Source organism: Nerophis lumbriciformis, linkage group LG33, assembly GCF_033978685.3.
Source record: "Nerophis lumbriciformis linkage group LG33, RoL_Nlum_v2.1, whole genome shotgun sequence".
NCBI classification, from domain to species: Eukaryota; Metazoa; Chordata; class Actinopteri; order Syngnathiformes; family Syngnathidae; genus Nerophis; species Nerophis lumbriciformis.
This window is the reverse complement of record NC_084580.2, coordinates 25884849-25905000: the sequence shown is the minus strand read 5'-3', so window position 1 is coordinate 25905000 and position 20152 is coordinate 25884849. Positions and strand designations below refer to the sequence as shown.

At 40.4% G+C, this 20152-nt stretch overlaps 2 protein-coding genes across 7 annotated transcripts in view; one reads left to right on the top strand and one right to left on the bottom strand.

Annotated features, from left to right (window-relative positions):
* The window catches only part of gad3 (glutamate decarboxylase 3), a 37208-nt gene extending 30775 nt beyond the window's left edge, over positions 1–6433 (top strand). For all 3 annotated transcript variants that reach the window (XM_061928196.2, XM_072912106.1, XM_072912107.1), the window contains exons 13-17: positions 1–16; positions 97–246; positions 5941–6048; positions 6114–6203; positions 6260–6433. The exon at positions 1–16 is cut by the window's left edge and continues 63 nt beyond it. In XM_061928196.2, coding sequence (XP_061784180.1) covers positions 1–16; positions 97–246; positions 5941–6048; positions 6114–6203; positions 6260–6433 — 538 coding nt within the window. The remainder of the gene's footprint in view (positions 17–96; positions 247–5940; positions 6049–6113; positions 6204–6259) is intronic.
* A 437-nt stretch (positions 6434–6870) lies between these two features.
* Positions 6871–20152, bottom strand: part of LOC133575917 (uncharacterized) — a 32003-nt gene continuing 18721 nt past the window's right edge. For all 4 annotated transcript variants that reach the window (XM_072912137.1, XM_061928838.2, XM_072912139.1 and 1 more), the window contains exons 3-5: positions 16569–19103; positions 13368–13461; positions 6871–6948 (exon numbers count right to left, since the gene is read on the bottom strand). In XM_072912137.1, the coding sequence (XP_072768238.1) occupies positions 13382–13461; positions 16569–19103 (2615 nt within the window). In that variant the 3' untranslated portion in view covers positions 6871–6948; positions 13368–13381. The remainder of the gene's footprint in view (positions 6949–13367; positions 13462–16568; positions 19104–20152) is intronic.

Below are 20152 nucleotides of genomic sequence, written 5' to 3'. Positions count from 1 at the left end.
TCTGATCAAGAAGAAAGTAAGATGCCGCCACACAAACACGACGCCTTCTTTTCTTCTCCAAGTACTTCTTCAGTTCTCGGTCTCGTCCTCCCCCAGGGCCTCTTGCAGAAGTGCAACGAGTTGGGGGCGGCGTATCTTTTCCAGAAAGACAAGTTCTACGACGTGAGCTACGACACTGGAGATAAGAGCATCCAGTGTGGAAGACACGTGGACGTCTTCAAACTTTGGCTCATGTGGAAGGCCAAGGTACTTTGAGTACTCCAAGTCATGTTCTTGGAAACTGTAGGTCTTGACCACTGACGTTAGCATGTTAGTTACGGTCCTAATGTCTGCTTCTACATCAATCATGGCTTGAACCTCCACTACAGAAGGCAAAGTACTCCAATATCTCGATGGTTCTTGTGGACCTGGAAGAGGAATTCGGCAATCAGCCTTGTTGTTTCTGCCGTATGCTTACATACATGCAATAATACATTTCATCATTACAGGAAACCATAGGCATGGCCTATAGTCCCTGTCGTTGAGTCATAGAAGCCTAGGCAGTAGAGATGCGCGGATAGGCAATTATTTCATCCGCAACCGCATCAGAAAGTCGTCAACCAGCCGCCATCCACCCGATGTAACATTTGATCAGAACCGCACCCGGCCGTTGTTATATATCTAATATAGACGATGCAAGGCATTAGTGAGGTTATAAAGCTGCCACGCTGTCCCGACCCAGACGCACACCAGTGCGCAATCATATGGGAGCCGCGCTGAGCGCACCTCCAAGCGCGTCTCGCTGCCGGCGACGGCCGGGTATGGGCCCGACGCTCCAGCGCCATCCATTTTCAGGGCTAGTTGATTCGGCAGGTGGGTTGTTACACACTCCTTAGCGGGTTCCAACTTCCATGGCCACCGTCCTGCTGTCTATATCAACCAGGGTGAGCCCCACCCCTTTCGTGAGCGCACTGCGCGCGGAGTGACCCGTTACGCGCCCCCGGCAACAGGGGTGGCGGGCAGGTAAGCTGCGCGGGCGGAGCGCGCGGAGTGACCCCTGTTACGAGCCCCCGGCCACGGGGGTGGCGGGCAGGTAAGCTGCTTACCTGCTGCGCGTGACGCCGGCCGCGGCGAAGGCGGACGAGGCGGGGTGTCGGTGCGGTGGTGACCCTGGATGTGCGTCGGGCCCTTCTCGCGGATCGCCTCAGCTACGGCTCCCGGTGGGGCCCTCTCGGGGGAAGGGGGCCTCGGTCCCGGACCCCGGCGAGGCGTCCCTTCTCCGCTCCGTAAAAGTGTCCATCTCTTTTCTTTTTTTCTTCTTCTGTTGTGGCATATGCTGCAGGTGCCTGCTCGTTTTTCGTATGTGGGTAACAACATTTAACTATGTATATATATTTCCGAACTGGTTTAACTGCCACCCGCCTGAATCTATTTAAAATCTAATTTTTTTTTATTTCAACCGCCCGACCCGACCCGCGGATAAAATCTAATTTTTTTAAATTTCACCCGCCCGATCCGCGGATAATCCGCGGACTCCGCGGTTGTGCCCGCAAACCACGCATCTCTACCAGGCAGAGTTCCGGCATGCTTCCGTCAATTCCAGTAGTTTCATTCCCTTGCAACATAGGAGCAGCCCAACGGGACGGTCCGCCGCCGGACGGGAGCCCGCTGTCGGTCACGAAACCCGCACGCGCCACATACACCCTAGCCGCCCGAGGCCGTGGGGACAACAAGGTGCCAGCCCGCCACCCGTCGCACGCGTAACGCAGACCGCCGGCAGCTGCGCACGCTCATGTTGTGGGTTCGTAGCACGGGCACCCTACCCGCGTATCGCAGACCGGGGACACAAGGTCCGTCGGCAGCCGTGCCAGCTCATGCTGCGGGCTAGTAGCAGGGGCACCTGCCCAACCGCCTCACGCGTAACACGGACCGCATAGGGACGCGAGGTCCGCCGGCAGCCGCGCCCGCTAGAGATGCGCGGTTTGCGGGCACAACCGCGGAGTCCGCGGATTATCTGCGGATCGGGCGGATGAAATTAAAAAAAATTAGATTTTATCCGCGGGTCGGGTCGGGCGGTTGAAATAAAAAAAAATTAGATTTTAAATAGATTCAGGCGGGTGGCAGTTAAACCAATTGGTAAATATATATACATAGTTAAATGTTGTTACCCACATACGAAAAACGAGCAGGCACCTGCAGCATATGCCACAACAGAAGAAGAAGAAAAAAAAAAGAGATGGACACTTTTACGGAGCGGAGAAGGGACGCCTCGCCGGGGTCCGGGACCGAGGCCCCTTCCCCCGAGAGGGCCCCACCGGGAGCCGTAGCTGAGGGGATCCGCGAGAAGGGCCCGACGCACGTCCAGGGTCACCACCGCGCCCACCGCACCGACACCCCGCCTCGTCCGCCTTCGCCGCGGCCGGCGTCACGCGCAGCAGGTAAGCAGCTTACCTGCCCGCCACCCCCGTGGCCGGGGGCTCGTAACAGGGGTCACTCCGCGCGCAGTGCGCTCACGAAAGGGGTGGGGCAAGCAGAACTGGCGCTGCGGGATGAACCGAACGCCGGGTTAAGGCACCCAATGCCGACGCTCATCAGACCCCAGAAAAGGTGTTGGTTGATATAGACAGCAGGACGGTGGCCATGGAAGTCGGAACCCGCTAAGGACTGTGTAACAACCCCCCTGCCGAATCAACTAGCCCTGAAAATGGATGGCGCTGAAGCCTCGGGCGCGAGCCCGGGTGCGAGGGACATCGCACCTCCACGCGCTTGGAGGTGCGCTCAGCGCGGCTCCCAGATGATTGCTGCATTGGATCAGTCTCCTTTCTTTAACAGGCAAAAGCTTTATAACCTCACTAATGCCTTGCATCGTCTATATTAGATATATAACAACGGGCGGGTGCGGTGTTGATTAAATATTAATTCGGGTGGATGCGGATGGTTGACGACTTTTGTCATGCGGTTGCAGATGAAATAATTGCCTATCCGCGCATCTCTACCAGGCAGAGTTCCGGCATGCTTCCGTCAATTCCAGTAGTTTCATTCCCTTGCAACATAGGAGCAGCCCAACGGGATGGTCCGCCGCCGGACGGGAGCCCGCTGTCGGTCACGAAACCCGCACGCGCCACATACGCCCTAGCCGCCCGAGGCCCTGGGGACATCAAGGTGCCAGCCCGCCACCCGTCGCACGCGTAACGCGGACCGCCGGCAGCTGCGCCCGCTCATGTTGTGGGTTCGTAGCACGGGCACCCTGCCCGCCACCCGCGTAACGCAGACCGGGGACACAAGGTCCGTCGGCAGCCGTGCCCGCTCATGCTCCGGGCTAGTAGCAGGGGCACCAGCCCAACCGCTTCACGCGTAACACGGACCGCATAGGGACGCGAGGTCCGCCGGCAGCCGCGCCCGCACATGCCACGGGTTCGTAGCAAAAGCACCCACCGCACGCATAGCGCGGACCACACGGAGACACATGGTCCAAGTTCGTGACCATTCAGTCCTCAGGAGCTGGTTTTATTCAGCTGCGCTAAAAGGCAAAACTATCGATCAGAGTTCCTACCAACACCTGTGGACACAAGCTCGTGGTAATGACTTGATACGAGGGGTCGGTATGACTTTCCCCTGCAGAGAGGTTGAACTCAGTCTTAGAGACTAGTCGTCATCTTGGAGGGCCTCATCGAGAAGAATCAAAGTGACTCGGTTATCTAGTTCATTGCCTCCTGGATGACTCCTTGAGGTTCCCGGTTAACCGGCAGGAGGCCCGGAGTTAGACCTGTAGGACAGGCTGGAGGGATACAGCTAGTCTGAGAACTGGACGAGGTGGATGGAAAACCAGGAAGTTTGTCCTCCCGACTATGATCAGTTAAAGAAAATCATTTGGAACACTGACGGACAGATCGATACATTAAAAAGAATAAATAGATGCAATATGTGAAATCACCAAAGTGAGTGGACTTACTAGAAAAACTAATTCTGCCAGAAACCGCGTGTGAACGCTAAAAAAAACTGAATGCTGAATTGGAAGCCTGACTGTTAGCATGGTAGCTAGATAAACATTTGAGTCCTCTAAGGTTTATGCCCGCAAAATGAGCTAAAAACTCCAGCATGCTAACAGTTAGCCGGCGAAAATACCTTCCTGCAAAACTAGCTAAAACTTGTTTCTTATAGGGACATTGCAGAAAGCACAACCGCTACGTCAGTACAAGCCAACTCTCATCCGGTACCCTCTGGCAGCAGTTCCTGGTGCAACATTCCACATTCTTGGAAAGCAGCAGCTAGCATGCCAACGTTAGCATCAACGTAGCAATTGACTAACCATATTAGCAGGGAGAAAAACTGTCCATTCATTTCCAGTGTCCCGGAAAATGAAGACTTCCCGGAAATGTGGGGATTATTGTAAAACTCATAAAAATGGTCCCAAAGAAACCTGCCATCACAGGACTCCACGACTACAGACCCCTAGCCCTGGTGTCTGTGCTCATGAAGTCCTTAGAGAGAGTGGTGCTGTTCTACCTGAAGGACATCGCAGGTCCCCTGCTGCACCTCCTGAAGTCGGGTAAACCGATCTGTGGGGAATGCGGTCAACATGGGACTGAACTACACCCTGCATCAACTTGATTCCCCAGGGACCGACGCTAGGATTTCATTTGTTGACTTCAGCTCTTCAGATCTTGCCCCATGTGGCGGAGTTCAAGTACCTCGGAGTCTTGTTCACGAGTGAGGGAAGAGTGGATCGTGAGAACGACAGGCGGGTCGGTGCGGCGTCTTCAGTAATGCGGACGCCGTATCGATCCGTTGTGGTGAAGAAGGAGCTGAGCCGGAAGGCAAAGCTCTCAATTTACCGGTGGAGCTACGTTCCCACCCTCACCTATGGTCATGAGCTTTGGCTTTTATGACCGAAAGGACAAGATCACGGGTACAAGCGGCTGAAATGAGTTTCCTCCGCCGGGTGGCGGGGCTCTCCCTTAGAGATAGGGTGAGAAGCTCTGTCATCGGGTAGGAGCTGAAAGTAAAGCCGCTGCTCCTCCACATGGAGAGGAGCCAGATGAGGTGGTTCGAGCATCTGCTCAGGATGCCACCCGAACGCCTCCCTAGGGAGGTGTTTAGGGCACGTCCGACCGGTAAGAGGCCACGGGGAAGACCCACGGGGAAGACACGTCTCCCGGCTGGCCTGGAAACGCCTCGGGATCCCCCGGTAGTGGCTGGGGAGAGAGAAGTCTGGGCTTCCCTACTTAGGCTGTTGCCCTCGCGACCCGACCTCGGATAAGTGGAATAAGACGGACGGATGGACTTCAGCTCTTCATTTCACACGGTCATCCCAAACATCCTGCACCGCAAACTCACCCAGTGTTGGTCTCCAGCTGTCAGTGGCTCACCGACTTCCTGACTGGCAGGTAAGGCTGGTAAACATAACATCCAGCACACCGCCCCCCCCCCAGTCCGCCCACAGACGGGACGTGGAACAGCTGGCTCTGAAACCGCGGACTTCAGGAGAAGTGCATTCTGAACAGCAACAGTGTCTACTGGAGACTCTTACAGGTTCCTGGGATCCACAATCTCACGGGACCTGAAGTGGACCTCTCACATAGACACAATCAGGGGGGGGGGAAAAGCACAGCATAGGAGTTCAAGAAGTTCCACCAGCTCCAGGAACTGCTGATCATCGTTCAGTCTGTCCTGTGAACCTCCATCACGGTCTGCGGCAGACAATCAGGACAGCAGAAAAGATCCTCTGTGTCGAACTTCCCCCTCATCCAGGACTTCTACCGGTCAACGGTCAGGAAACGGGCCGGGAGCATCACTGCAGAACCCCTCACACCCTGGTCTCAAACTCCTCCCCTCCGGCAGGCCTTTACAGGTCACAGTACACCAAACACCCCGTCATAAGACCCGGTTCTTCCCCCCCAGGTTCTCACTCTGGTGAGCGCTTGTGTTCTTTCACATGTTCCGGTCTTTTGTCTCCTCCAGGGGACGGAAGGCTTCGCAGCCGAGGTCAACAAGTGTTTGGAGAACGCGGAGTACTTGCATGATTTACTGCAAAGGAGGACCGACTTCGAACTGGTCTTCCAGCACAAGGTTGGTCATGTGACTCGCTGGATGACGTCATCACAGGACACACACCTGTCGGTTGTCCTCCACAGCCCGAGAGCAGCAACGTGTGTTTCTGGTACATCCCTCCCAGTCTGCGCGGCATGCCACCTGGACCGGACCGGGACCAGAAGCTCCATCAGGTCAGCACAGAACAATATTGAAATATACACCACATACATACATACATTGTCTTCAGGTAGCGCCTCGGATCAAAGGGCGGCTGATGGAGAAAGGCTGTGTTCTGATTGGCTATCAGCCCACAAGAAGCAAGGTGAACTTCTTCAGGTGTGTGTTTGTCAACCGTGCCACGAGGAGAGAGGACATCCACTTCCTGCTGGAGGAGATCGCCCTGCTTGGCCGTGACTTATGACTGCAACACTAGTCGTAGTAGTAGTGTCGTTTGCTCACAATAGTCCAAGTTGAAGATGCGGACACCTTTGTTACTGGATATAATCTAACCCTGCCTTGGAGACTTTGCATGTGTCTGTATTATTACTAGCTCGTGTGCTTAGCTGCCCATAGCCTAGCATGTCCACGAACTTTACAAAATAAAAGCCCAACCTCGTGCACCTTTTGTCAATGACTTTACAAAATAAAAGCCCAACCTTGTACATGCAAGCTGATACTTTACTTACAGATTCAATATATATATATATATATATATATATATATATATATATATATATATATATATATATATATATATATATATATATATATATATATATATATATATATATATATATATATATATATATATATATATATATATATAATATAAATAGTTTAAAAAGGAGAAGATATGTTGTAGAAAAGAGTAGCAAAAAAGACTTTATTATATTTAAAAACAAATCATGACCGCTCCTCAAAAGTGTTGATCTCCACCTGGAAGAAAGGAGAGAAGAAGAAGACTTGACTGCCTCTAGTGGCTGCACTTGCTATTACACCTCATGACATTAACTACTATTTCATCTACTCAATTGTACTGCATAAAGTACATACAATTGTACTTCCTAAAGTACAATTGTACTTCCAAAACAAATACAAGTGTACTTCATAAGTACACTAAATTATTAATTGAGTAAATACAAGTCTACTTCCTAAAGTACACACAGTTGTACTTCCTAAAGTACATTTTTTTCCATAAAGTAAATACAATTGTACTTCCTAAAGTGAGTACAATTGTACTTCATAAAGCAAATACAATTGTACTTCATAAAGTAAATACAAGTGTACTTATTAAAGTACAATTTTTCATACAGTAAATACAATTGTACTTCATAGAGTGCAATTGTACTTCATAGAGAGTACAATTGTACTTCCTAAAGTGAGTACAATTGTACTTGCTAAAGTAAGCAAAATTGTACTTGCTAAAGTAAGCAAAATTGTACTTCCTAAAGTAAGTACAATTGTACTTCATGAAGTACAATTCTTCATAGAGTAAGTACAATTGTACTTCATAAAGCAAATACAATTGTACTTCATAAAGTAAATACAAGTGTACTTATTAAAGTACAATTTTTCATAGAGTAAATACATTTGAACTTCATAGAGTGCAATTGTACTTCATAGAGTGCAATTGTACTTCCCAAAGTGAGTACAATTGTACTTCCCAAAGTGAGTACAATTGTACTTCCCAAAGTGAGTACAATTGTACTTCCTAAAGTGAATACAATTGTACTTCCTAAAGTACAATTGTACTTCCTTAAGTACAATTTTACTTCATAAAGTACAATTCTTCATAGAGTAAGTACAATTGTACTTCCTAAAGTAAGTAAAATTGTACTTCCAAAAGTACAATTGTACTTCATAAAGCAAATACAATTGTACTTCATAAAAGTACAATTCTTCATAGAGTAAATAGGAGTGTACTTCCTAAAGTAAGTACAAGTGTACTTCCTAAAGTACAATTTTTCATAGAGTAAATACAATTGTACTTCATAGAGTGCAATTGTACTTCCTAAAGTGAATACAATTGTACTTCATAGAGTGCAATTGTACTTCCTAAAGTGAATACAATTGTACTACCTAAAGTAAGTACAATTGTACTTCCTAAAAGTAAGTACAATTGTACTTCCTTAAGTAAGTACAATTTTACTTCATAAAGTACAATTCTTCATAGAGTAAGTACAATTGTACTTCCTAAAAGTAAGTACAATTGTACTTCCTTAAGTAAGTATAATTTTACTTCATAAAGTACAATTATTGATAGAGTAAATGCAAGTGTACTTCATAAAGTACATACAGTTGTACTTCATAAAAGTACAATTCTTCATAGAGTAAATAGGAGTGTACTTCCTAAAGTAAGTACAAGTGTACTTCCTAAAGTACAATTCTTCATAGAGTAAGTACAATTGTACTTCATAAAGCAAATACAATTGTACTTCATAAAAGTACAATTCTTCATAGAGTAAATACAAGTGTACTTCCTAAAGTGAGTACAATTGTACTTCACAAACCAAATACAATTGTACTTCATAAAGTAAATACAAGTGTACTTATTAAAGTACAATTTTTCATAGAGTAAATACAATTGTACTTCAGAGAGTGCAATTGTACTTCATAGAGTGCAATTTTACTTCCTAAAGTGAGTACAATTGTACTACCTAAAGTAAGTACAATTGTACTTCCTAAAAGTAAGTACAATTGTACTTCCTTAAGTACAATTTTACTTCATAAAGTACAATTCTTCATAGAGTAAGTACAATTGTACTTCATAAAGCAAATACAATTGTACTTTCAAAAGTAAGTACAATTGTACTTCATAAAGCAAATACAATTGTACTTCATAAAGTACAATTATTGATAGAGTAAATGCAAGTGTACTTCATAAAGTACATACAGTTGTACTTCATAAAAGTACAATTCTTCATAGAGTAAATAGGAGTGTACTTCCTAAAGTAAGTACAAGTGTACTTCCTAAAGTACAATTCTTCATAGAGTAAGTACAATTGTACTTCATAAAGCAAATACAATTGTACTTCATAAAAGTACAATTCTTCATAGAGTAAATACAAGTGTACTTCCTAAAGTGAGTACAATTGTACTTCACAAACCAAATACAATTGTACTTCATAAAGTAAATACAAGTGTACTTATTAAAGTACAATTTTTCATAGAGTAAGTACAACTGTACTTCCTAAAGTGAATACAATTGTACTTCCTTAAGTACAATTTTACTTCATAAAGTACAATTCTTCATAGAGTAAGTACAACTGTACTTCCTAAAGTAAGTAAAATTGTACTTCCAAAAGTAAGTACAATTGTACTTCATAAAGCAAATACAATTGTACTTTCAAAAGTAAGTACAATTGTACTTCATAAAGCAAATACAATTGTACTTCATAAAGTACAATTATTGATAGAGTAAATGCAAGTGTACTTCATAAAGTACATACAGTTGTACTTCATAAAAGTACAATTCTTCATAGAGTAAATACGAGTGTACTTCCTAAAGTAAGTACAAGTGTACTTCCTAATGCAAGTACAAAGTAACATGATGTTAAGTCCACATACCAAATACTTGTTGCACATGTACTTGGACCAAGTCTGCACAAAATAAATGTTTAACACGTCCATTTTGTTTTAGAGCTTACTTTGCACTGAACAGGAAGTGTTTGTTCCTTTCTACCCTCTTGCTGAACAGAAGCTCGTTTGCAGGTTTGAAGGTCTAATAATTATAAAGTAATGAAGTTATTGCTTAGTAATAATTATTAACTGCAAAATAAACAGATTTGTTTTGCACTAAGCAGGATTTGTTTTTGTTTATTTTGCATAGATTTATTTTTAGTTTATTTTGCACAAAAATGTAAGTTTCTTTTATAGATTTTGCATTTAATTATTTTTTGCGCCATTTAAAAAATAAAAAATCTATTCCTTTTTTGCACTGAACAGGAAGTTATGTACATGTTTTGCTGTGTAATATCAGACAGTAATTACATTACTGCTTATTGATAATGACCAAGTTAATAAAACAGCAAAATAAACAAATGTATTAATGTTTTGCACTGAGCAGGAAGTTTTACTTTATTTTGCATTTATTTATTTTTACACTAAACAGGATTTATTTGTATTTTTAAGTTTATTTTGCCTTGATTTCTTTTTTTTTTTAATATATAGGTTATTTTGCATTTATTTATTTTTTGCACTGGTTAGGGTTTTGTGCTGTTTAAAAAAATAAAATAATTTTGCACTGAACAGGAAGTTGCGTGCATGTTTTAATGTGTAATATTAGACAGTAATTAAGTTACTGCTTAGTGATAATGAACAATACAACACAGCAAAATAAACGTATACATTTTTATTTTTTGCATTGAACTGGAAGTTTTTTTTTTAATGTTTTTTTTACAATGAACAAGAATTTGTATTTAGTTTTTTTGCACTGAATAGGAAGTTTATGAATTTATTACATTGTTTTGCACTGAACAGGAAGTTGTGTGCATGTTTTAATGTGTAATATTAGACTAATTATGTTACTGCTTAGAGATAATGACCAAGTTATTACAACAGCAAAATAAACGGATTTGTTTTGTACTGAACAGGAAGTTTATTTTTATTTATTTTTGCACTGAAGAATTTTTTTTTTTTTTTTTTGCACTGAACAGGAAGTTATGTGTGCATGTTTTAATGTGTAGTATTAGACAGTAATTATGTTACTGCTTGGTGATAATGACCAATACAACACAGCAAAATAAACGTATTCATTTTTAGCACCGAACAGGAAGTTTGTTTATTCTTATTTATTTTTGCACTGAACAGGAAGTTTGTTTATTTTTGCACTGAACAGGAAGTTTGTTTATTTTTGCACTGAACAATAATTTGTATTTTATAGTTGTTTTTTTGCACTGAACAGGAAGTTTTTATTCAATCATACATTTCCATTTTTGCACTGAACAGGAAGTTATGTGTGCATGTTTTAATGTGTAATATTAGACAGTAATTATGTTACTGCTTGGTGATAATGACCAATACAACACAGCAAAATAAATGTATTCATTTTTAGCACCGAACAGGAAGTTTGTTTATTCTTATTTATTTTTGCACTGAACAGGAAGTTTGTTTATTTTTGCACTGAACAGGAAGTTTGTTTATTTTTGCACTGAACAAGAATTTGTATTTTATAGTTGTTTTTTTTTGCACTGAACAGGAAGTTTTTATTCAATCATACCTTTCCATTTTTGCACTGAACAGGAAGTTATGTGTGCATGTTTTAATGTGTAATAATAGACAGTAATTATGTTACTGCTTGGTGATAATGACCAATACAACACAGCAAAATAAATTTATTAATTTTTAGCACCGAACAGGAAGTTTGTTTATTCTTATTTATTTTTGCACTGAACAGGAAGTTTGTTTATTTTTGCACTGAACAGGAAGTTTGTTTATTTTTGCACTGAACAAGAATTTGTATTTTATAGTTGTTTTTTTTGCACTGAACAGGAAGTTTTTATTCAATCATACATTTCCATTTTTGCACTGAACAGGAAGTTATGTGTGCATGTTTTAATGTGTAATATTAGACAGTAATTATGTTACTGCTTGGTGATAATGACCAATACAACACAGCAAAATAAACGTATTCATTTTTAGCACCGAACAGGAAGTTTGTTTATTCTTATTTATTTTTGCACTGAACAGGAAGTTTGTTTATTTTTGCACTGAACAGGAAGTTTGTTTATTTTTGCACTGAACAAGAATTTGTATTTTATAGTTGTTTTTTTTTTGCACTGAACAGGAAGTTTTTATTCAATCATACATTTCCATTTTTGCACTGAACAGGAAGTTATGTGTGCATGTTTTAATGTGTAATATTAGACAGTAATTATGTTACTGCTTGGTGATAATGACCAATACAACACAGCAAAATAAACGTATTCATTTTTAGCACCGAACAGGAAGTTTGTTTATTCTTACTTATTTTTGCACTGAACAGGAAGTTTGTTTATTTTTTGCACTGAACAGGAAGTTTGTTTATTTTTGCACTGAACAAGAATTTGTATTTTATAGTTGTTTTTTTTGCACTGAACAGGAAGTTTTTATTCAATCATACATTTCCATTTTTGCACTGAACAGGAAGTTATGTGTGCATGTTTTAATGTGTAATATTAGACAGTAATTATGTTACTGCTTGGTGATAATGACCAATACAACACAGCAAAATAAATTTATTCATTTTTAGCACCAAACAGGAAGTTTGTTTATTCTTATTTATTTTTGCACTGAACAGGAAGTTTGTTTATTTTTGCACTGAACAGGAAGTTTGTTTATTTTTGCACTGAACAAGAATTTGTATTTTATAGCTGTTTTTTTTGCACTGAACAGGAAGTTTTTATTCAATCATACATTTCCATTTTTGCACTGAACAGGAAGTTATGTGTGCATGTTTTAATGTGTAATATTAGACAGTAATTATGTTACTGCTTGGTGATAATGACCAATACAACACAGCAAAATAAACAATTTTTTTGCACTAAACAGGAAGTTTTTTTTATTTGTATTTATTTCTGCACTGAACAAGAATTACTATTTTTATTTTTTTTATTTTTTTATTGCACTGAACAGGAATTATTTTTTTTAAAGTTTTTTTTGCACTGAACAAGTTTTTTTTATTTTTTTGCATGAACAAGAATTAATATTTTTTTCCCCCGTTTTATTTTATTTGTATTTTTTTGCACTGAACAAGAATAAGTAATTTGTTAGATTTTTTTTTCTTTCGTTTTTTTGCACTGAACAGGAAGTTCTTATTCATTCATACATACGTTTCCATATTTGCACAGAACAGTAAGTTGTGTGCATGTTTTAATACACACAAAAACAACTTTATATGGACACATACCCCTCAAAGTTGATCTTGAGATGTAATTTTTGAAAGTAAAATAAATAAAGTGTGACTTATTTATGAGTGGAACCCTTTTGGATCAACAACAATTTTAGTGTGATTTTTTTAAACGGTCATTACTCAAAAAATAATGAATTCAAGTCAATGTTATGATTTATTGACTATAATTACACTTTGAATTATTTTTTTAGGGAAAATATTTCATATTTTGTGTTTTTGACAGACTTATTTTTTAACTATTTTATGACCAAGACCCTGCCGGGTCCTAGGAAGCTGCTGATGGTGTGTTTGACACTCTCCAAGGTAAATACTGTACTTCACACAACTACATTCTATTGTTTTATACAATATCTTCTAACATTTATCTGTAATAAATCACTTTAACAGACCACACACACTATTCAAGTATTATTATCACTGCAGTTATGTAAGCAAACATTTCCCACAGGATTAAACTCAAACTTACCCTTTGCTCCTCCATCAAGAGAACTTGATCAAATCCCCCTGCGGTCGTCCATTCGTGGAAACTCCTTCACTCGTGTTCTTGCATTTTCTCACACCTACAAACACACACTTGATACGGGCTGGCATGTGAAAGTTCTGCAGCAAAGATATTTCACTAAAAGCGGTAAACATGCTAGGCTACAGGAGCTAGCAGCTACACAACAGCCAAGCATAGATAATAATCATTGAACAATATAAAGCAGTAAATATACTGCACTTGCATGTTATTTACACACAAAGTCTAAGGCGTATTACAAAGTATCCAGTAACAAACGTGTCCGCATCATTCAACTTACTGCGTCTGATCTCAACTGTTACCACTAGATGTCGACAAAAAAAAACAATTACCACTCCACTTCAATTTAGAAACAGCACAAGTCCATTCCAGACAGTTAAAGGGTTAGTGGATTTTTTTTTTTTATATAAATTTAAGAAAATTTAAAGAAAAAAAAAAAACACTAACCTATTAATCTTTTGGGATGTTAAAAAATATATATATAATTTAAAAAAAATACATATATATATATATTAAAAAAAAATCAATCTAAATAAAAGAAAGTGTCCAGTAACAAACGTGTCCGCATCATTCAACTTACTGCGTCTGATCTCAACTGTGACCACTAGATGTCGACAAAAAAAAACAATTACCACTCCACTTCAATTTAGAAACAGCATAAGTCCATTCCAGACAGTTAAAGGGTTAGTGGATTTTTTTTTTTATATAAATTTAAGAAAATTTAAAGAAAAAAAAAAACACTAACCTATTAATCTTTTGGGATGTTAAAAATAAATATATAATAAAAAATAAAAAAACATATATATATAAAAAAAAAAAAAATCAATCTAAATAAAAGAAAGTGTCCAGTAACAAACGTGTCCGCATCATTGAACTTACAGAGTCATGAGCTTCACTTCATTGTGACCAGTAGTTGTCGACAAAAAACTAAAATTACCACTCCACTTCAACCTGGAGACAGTATTAGTCCATTCCAGACAGTTAATAAGTTAGTGTTATTACAAAATAAATTGTTTACATTTTTTTTTTAAATATATATTTTACTATAGAAAAACAAAAAACACTAACCTATTTATTTACCTTCCGGAATATTTTTGTATATGTATATAATATTTTAAATAATGAATAATCATTTAAAAATAAAGAAAACTATCCAGTAACAATTGTGTCCGCATCATTCAACTTACTGCATCAACTTCATGAATTACTGTGACCACTAGGTGTCGCAGAAAACAAACTACTCCAGTTCAACCTAGAGACAGTATTAGTCCATTCCAGACAGTTAATAAGTTAGTGTTATTACAAAATATATTGTTTACATTTTTTTAAAATATATATTTTACTATAGAAAAACAAAAAACACTAACCTATTTATTTACCTTCCAGAATATTTTTGTACATGTATATAATATTTTAAATAATGCATAATCATTTAAAAATAAAGAAAACTATCCAGTAACAATTGTGTCCGCATCATTCAACTTACTGCATCAACTTCATGAATTACTGTGACCACTAGGTGTCGCAGAAAACAAACTACTCCAGTTCAACCTAGAGACAGTATTAGTCCATTCCAGACAGTTAATAAGTTAGTGTTATTACAAAATATATTGTTTACATTTTTTTTTTTTAATATATATTTTACTATAGAAAAACAAAAAACACTAACCTATTTATTTACCTTCCGGAATATGTTTGTATATGTATATAATATTTTAAATAATGAATAATCATTTAAAAATAAAGAAAACTATCCAGTAACAATTGTGTCCGCATCATTCAACTTACTGCATCAACTTCATGAATTACTGTGACCACTAGGTGTCGCAAAAAAACAAACTACTCCAGTTCAACCTAGAGACAGTATTAGTCCATTCCAGACAGTTAATAAGTTAGTGTTATTACAAAATATATTGTTTACATTTTTTTTTTTAAATATATATTTTACTATAGAAAAACAAAAAACACTAACCTATTTATTTACCTTCCAGAATATTTTTGTATATGTATATAATATTTTAAATAATGCATAATCATTTAAAAATAAAGAAAACTATCCAGTAACAATTGTGTCCGCATCATTCAACTTACTGCATCAACTTCATGAATTACTGTGACCACTAGGTGTCGCAAAAAACAAACTACTCCAGTTCAACCTAGAGACAGTATTAGTCCATTCCAGACAGTTAATAAGTTAGTGTTATTACAAAATAAATTGTTTACATTTTTTTTTTTTAAATATATATTTTACTATAGAAAAACAAAAAACACTAACCTGTTTATTTACCTTCCAGAATATTTGTATATAATATTTTAAATAATGAATAATCATTTAAAAATAAAGAAAACTATCCAGTAACAATTGTGTCCGCATCATTCAACTTACTGCATCAACTTCATGAATTACTGTGACCACTAGGTGTCGCCGAAAACAAACTACTCCAGTTCAACCTAGAGACAGTATTAGTCCATTCCAGACAGTTAATAAGTTAGTGTTATTACAAAATATATTGTTTACATTTTTTTTTTTTTAATATATATTTTACTATAGAAAAACAAAAAACACTAACCTATTTATTTACCTTCCGGAATATTTTTGTATATGTATATAATATTTTAAATAATGAATAATCATTTAAAAATAAAGAAAACTATCCAGTAACAATTGTGTCCGCATCATTCAACTTACTGAATTACTGTGACCACTAGGTGTCGCAGAAAACAAACTACTCCAGTTCAACTTGGAGACAGCATAAATCCATTCCAGACTGTTATTTAAATTAATTAATTAAATTAATAAATTAATTTTTTATACTAAACAAAAAAAACAAAACACTAACCTATTATCCTTCTGGGATTTTCAAAAATTACATAATTTTTTTATTTAATTTTTTTAAATTAAATCTAAAGAAAAAAAACGTGTACGTGTCATTTAAAACAATTACCACTCCACTTCAACTTAAAGTCCATTCCAGATGATTACTAGGTTAGTGTTTCTCATTTCACTAGGCCAACATTCCACACTACTAAATAATACAAGTATGTATCATTCCTGCCGATATCGTATCCAAAAGTATCGGTATGGCATCGGACGTGAACGTGGTATCTGGACACCTCTAGTGGTGGTACAAGAACGCTGCACCTTACCTGGTCGTGTCCCTTTGGGCGCCATGTTTGCCTTGGTTTTCTTGTGAGGACATATGGCGGTGTGGTACTTGTTGCACAGGAAGCAGATGACCAAGCACTGCGCCACGCTGCCGGGCGAGAACTCTTGAGTTCTGGGATCAGGCAGAGGGACACAAAGCTGGACCGCTTTCCCAGCCTCTCCGAGGTCCAGAGTCCCCTGGGTTCTCTCCCCTGCTGAGGCGTTAGGATGTCTTCCTCCTTGGCAAGCAGACCACGGACTTCCTGCCTGGTTTGGGCTGGGATCAGCCACGGGTTCAGAAGACCCATCTTCAGCCACACCTCCCCTGGGGAGAGTAGCCTGCATCTGTAAGCAAACTGGGGCGTAGTTTCCTGAAGGAGTCGTGCTCTGCAGGGCCCTCACTTGGGTTTCTTGGTTCTTGGTCTTGACAGCTGGAGTGCTGGAATCTAACCAAGCGCCTGACATCGGAACACAGTCGGTCGACGACAGTCTCAGACCTCGTTTCCGGTTGGCTTCGAAAACATTTCGAGTAGAGGGTCCATCTTGTTCAGGATACTCGTTCATCTCAGGACTGAACACGCCATTTTGCAGGATCCACTCCATGTTGGGGACATAGGGGGTTAAAGATTCTACAGACCACACGGACTCATTCATGGTCCGACTCCTGTAGTGAAGATTCTCTGTGGTGTCGTCGTGGGGCCACCACATGCTGGTGTCTTCTTGGTCAGGGGACTTAGTCAGTGAACGCCCAACTTGGCTTTGAGGACTACTCGGCTTCTCAGAGACTTTCGAACCGAGCGCTCCTTCCCTTTTGGACTCCGCAGCCAGCACGTCCTTTGTGTTGTTCTCGTGATTTAAGATGACCTCTGGAGGGTCAGTACAATTGTCAACAACAGGTCTTTGGTGTTCCTTGTCAGTTCTGGAAGGAAGCTGGGACTTATTGCAGTGGTAGCTGATGACCGAGCATTGCGCTAAGCTACCAGGTGACAACTCCTGTGTTCTGGGATCAGGTAAAGGGACACAAAGCTTGTTCCTCGGCTGCCCGTCAGCTTTGCTATGGTCCGCTTTCCCAGCCTCGCTGAGGTCCGGAGTCCAATGGGCTGTGGGTGGGGTTTTCTCCCCTGCTGAAGCGTTACAATGTTTTTCTTCTTGGCCAGCAGAGCACGGACTTCCTGCCTGGTGTGCAGTAATGCACAGTTCCTGGTTTGGGCTTTGACTAGCCACGGGTTCAGAAGACCCATCTTCAGCCACATCTCCCCTGGGGAGAGTAGCCTGCATATGTAAGCAAACTGGAGTCGTGCTCTGCAGTGCCCTCACTTGGGTTTGTGGGTTCTTGGTCCTGACAGCTGGAGTGCTGGAATCTAACCAACTATCTGACATCGGAACACAGTCGGACGACGACAATCTCAGACATCGTTTCTCGTCGGCTTTGAAAACATCTCGGGTCGAGGGTCCATCCTGCTCAGGGTCTTCGTTCATCTCTGCAACCATCTCAGGACTGAACACGTTATTATGCAGGTTCCACTCCTTATTCGGGACAAAAGGGGCTAAAGGTTCCACAGTCCACACAGACTCATTCATCTTCCGACTCCTGTAGTGAAGATTCTCTGTGGTGTTGTCGTGGGGCCATGATATGCTGAGGTCTTCTTGGTCAGCGACTGTGTGGGATTTATTGAGTGGACGCCCAACTTGGCTTTGAAGACCGCTTGGCTTCTCAGAGACGTACAAACCCAACACTGTACTTTCTCTTCTGGACTCCGCGACCAGAACGGCATTTGTGTCGTCGTGATTTAAGACGCCTTCTGGAGAATCGGTACAACGGTCATCCTTTAAGCGACTAGTACCAACAGGGCTTTGGTATTCCTTGTCAGTTCTGGAAGGCAGCTGGTCGTCATGGTCAGGAAGTAGCTTGTCTGTCAAGTTGATCCTCACCTCCTGTGGCGTGGTATTTCTCCAACGCAACAAGCTGTCAGGGATTTCTTTGCAAACCTCGTTCGTTTGCTGAGAAGAGCTGCACACAGGAGCTACACAATCCTGAGAGGTCACGGACCAGATGTTGCAGTGACCGTTCCTCGGACCGCTCATGTCTACGACCCTGCTGGCTTTCAATGTTGCACTTCTTTGGTCAGGAGGCGACACAAAAACTTGTTCATGAGGACAGCTCACCTGGATCTCCTTGTCCACACAGCTGCTGGGTGATGGATACTTTTCAACCTCCACAGATCCTGGCTGTTGAGAGCTGGAACTGGAGGTTGACGGAGAACACGGCATAGTTTCTCGCCCTGAATCCAAACCGACAGAGCGACTCGTCAAGCTTTCCTGTGGCGGTTCAGTTTGGACCTCGCAGCTGACAGTTTCTCTAATACATCGAACTCTTCTGGTCTGGTTTGGATTCTGGTACGGTGGGCAACGGCCATGGACTGGGAGATGTAGAAAGCGTCTGTAGTCAACTGGCTGAACATGTGGGTGGGGCATGATGTACGCCGGTGCCTCCATATAGGGTGGAGGCTGGACCTGGGGCATGACCATGCCATAGCCTGAGAGTTGGGGAAATGTGGTTACAGAGACCTGGTTCCATTTGAACAGTATCAAGTACAGTTTGGTAAACAAAGTCCAGCCTTTACCTGGCAAAAGTTCCAAGGAGAAGCGCTTGAAAACGTCTGCGGTTCAAATTCTGTGTTCTTCTGAACTGGACTACAAACTCAAACTATTCATCCTGTACTCTACTGTTCAGGTTTCATTTGCAAATTAGTTCAAGCTGATTGTGGCTTCAAATATTTATAGAATACATCCATCCATCCATCCTCTGGTTTTTTAAATATATAAACCACCCGCTTGACTCTCTCGTCGTCATTTGGGATGTCTGTTGTGATTTCACTTCCTGGTTCCATGACCCGCCCTATCCTTAATGTTTTGCCCTAGTCTTAACCAATGGTGACTGATCATAGTAAACCACTAACCAATCATGGATGTTCTTATACGTAAACCCACCAATCGTCATTGATGTGTAGTTGGTCCCCTGCCCGTGGAGTTACTTCCACTTTTAACTTCATCATTTTTAATGGAAAACCGTAGTTTTACCAAAAACCCTACTCAAACTGAATTTATATTATTCACATGTGAATAATGCTGTAAAATACTGTATATTCACATGTGAATAATGCTGTATAATACTGTATTTATATTATTCACATGTAAATGCTGTATTTATATTATTCACATGTGAATAATGCTGTATAATAGACTGTATTTATATTATTCACATGTGAATAATGCTGTATAATAGACTATATTATTCACATGTGAATAATGCTGTATAATAGACTGTATTTATATTATTCACATGTGAATAATGCTGTATAATAGCCTGTATTTATATTATTCACGTGTGAATAATGCTGTATAATAGACTATTTATATTATTCACATGTAAATAATGCTGTATAATAGACTATATTATTCACATGTGAATAATGCTGTATTTATATTATTCACATGTGAATAATGCTGTATAATAGACTGTATTTATATTATTCACCTGTGAATAATGCTGTATAATAGACTGTATTTATATTATTCACATGTG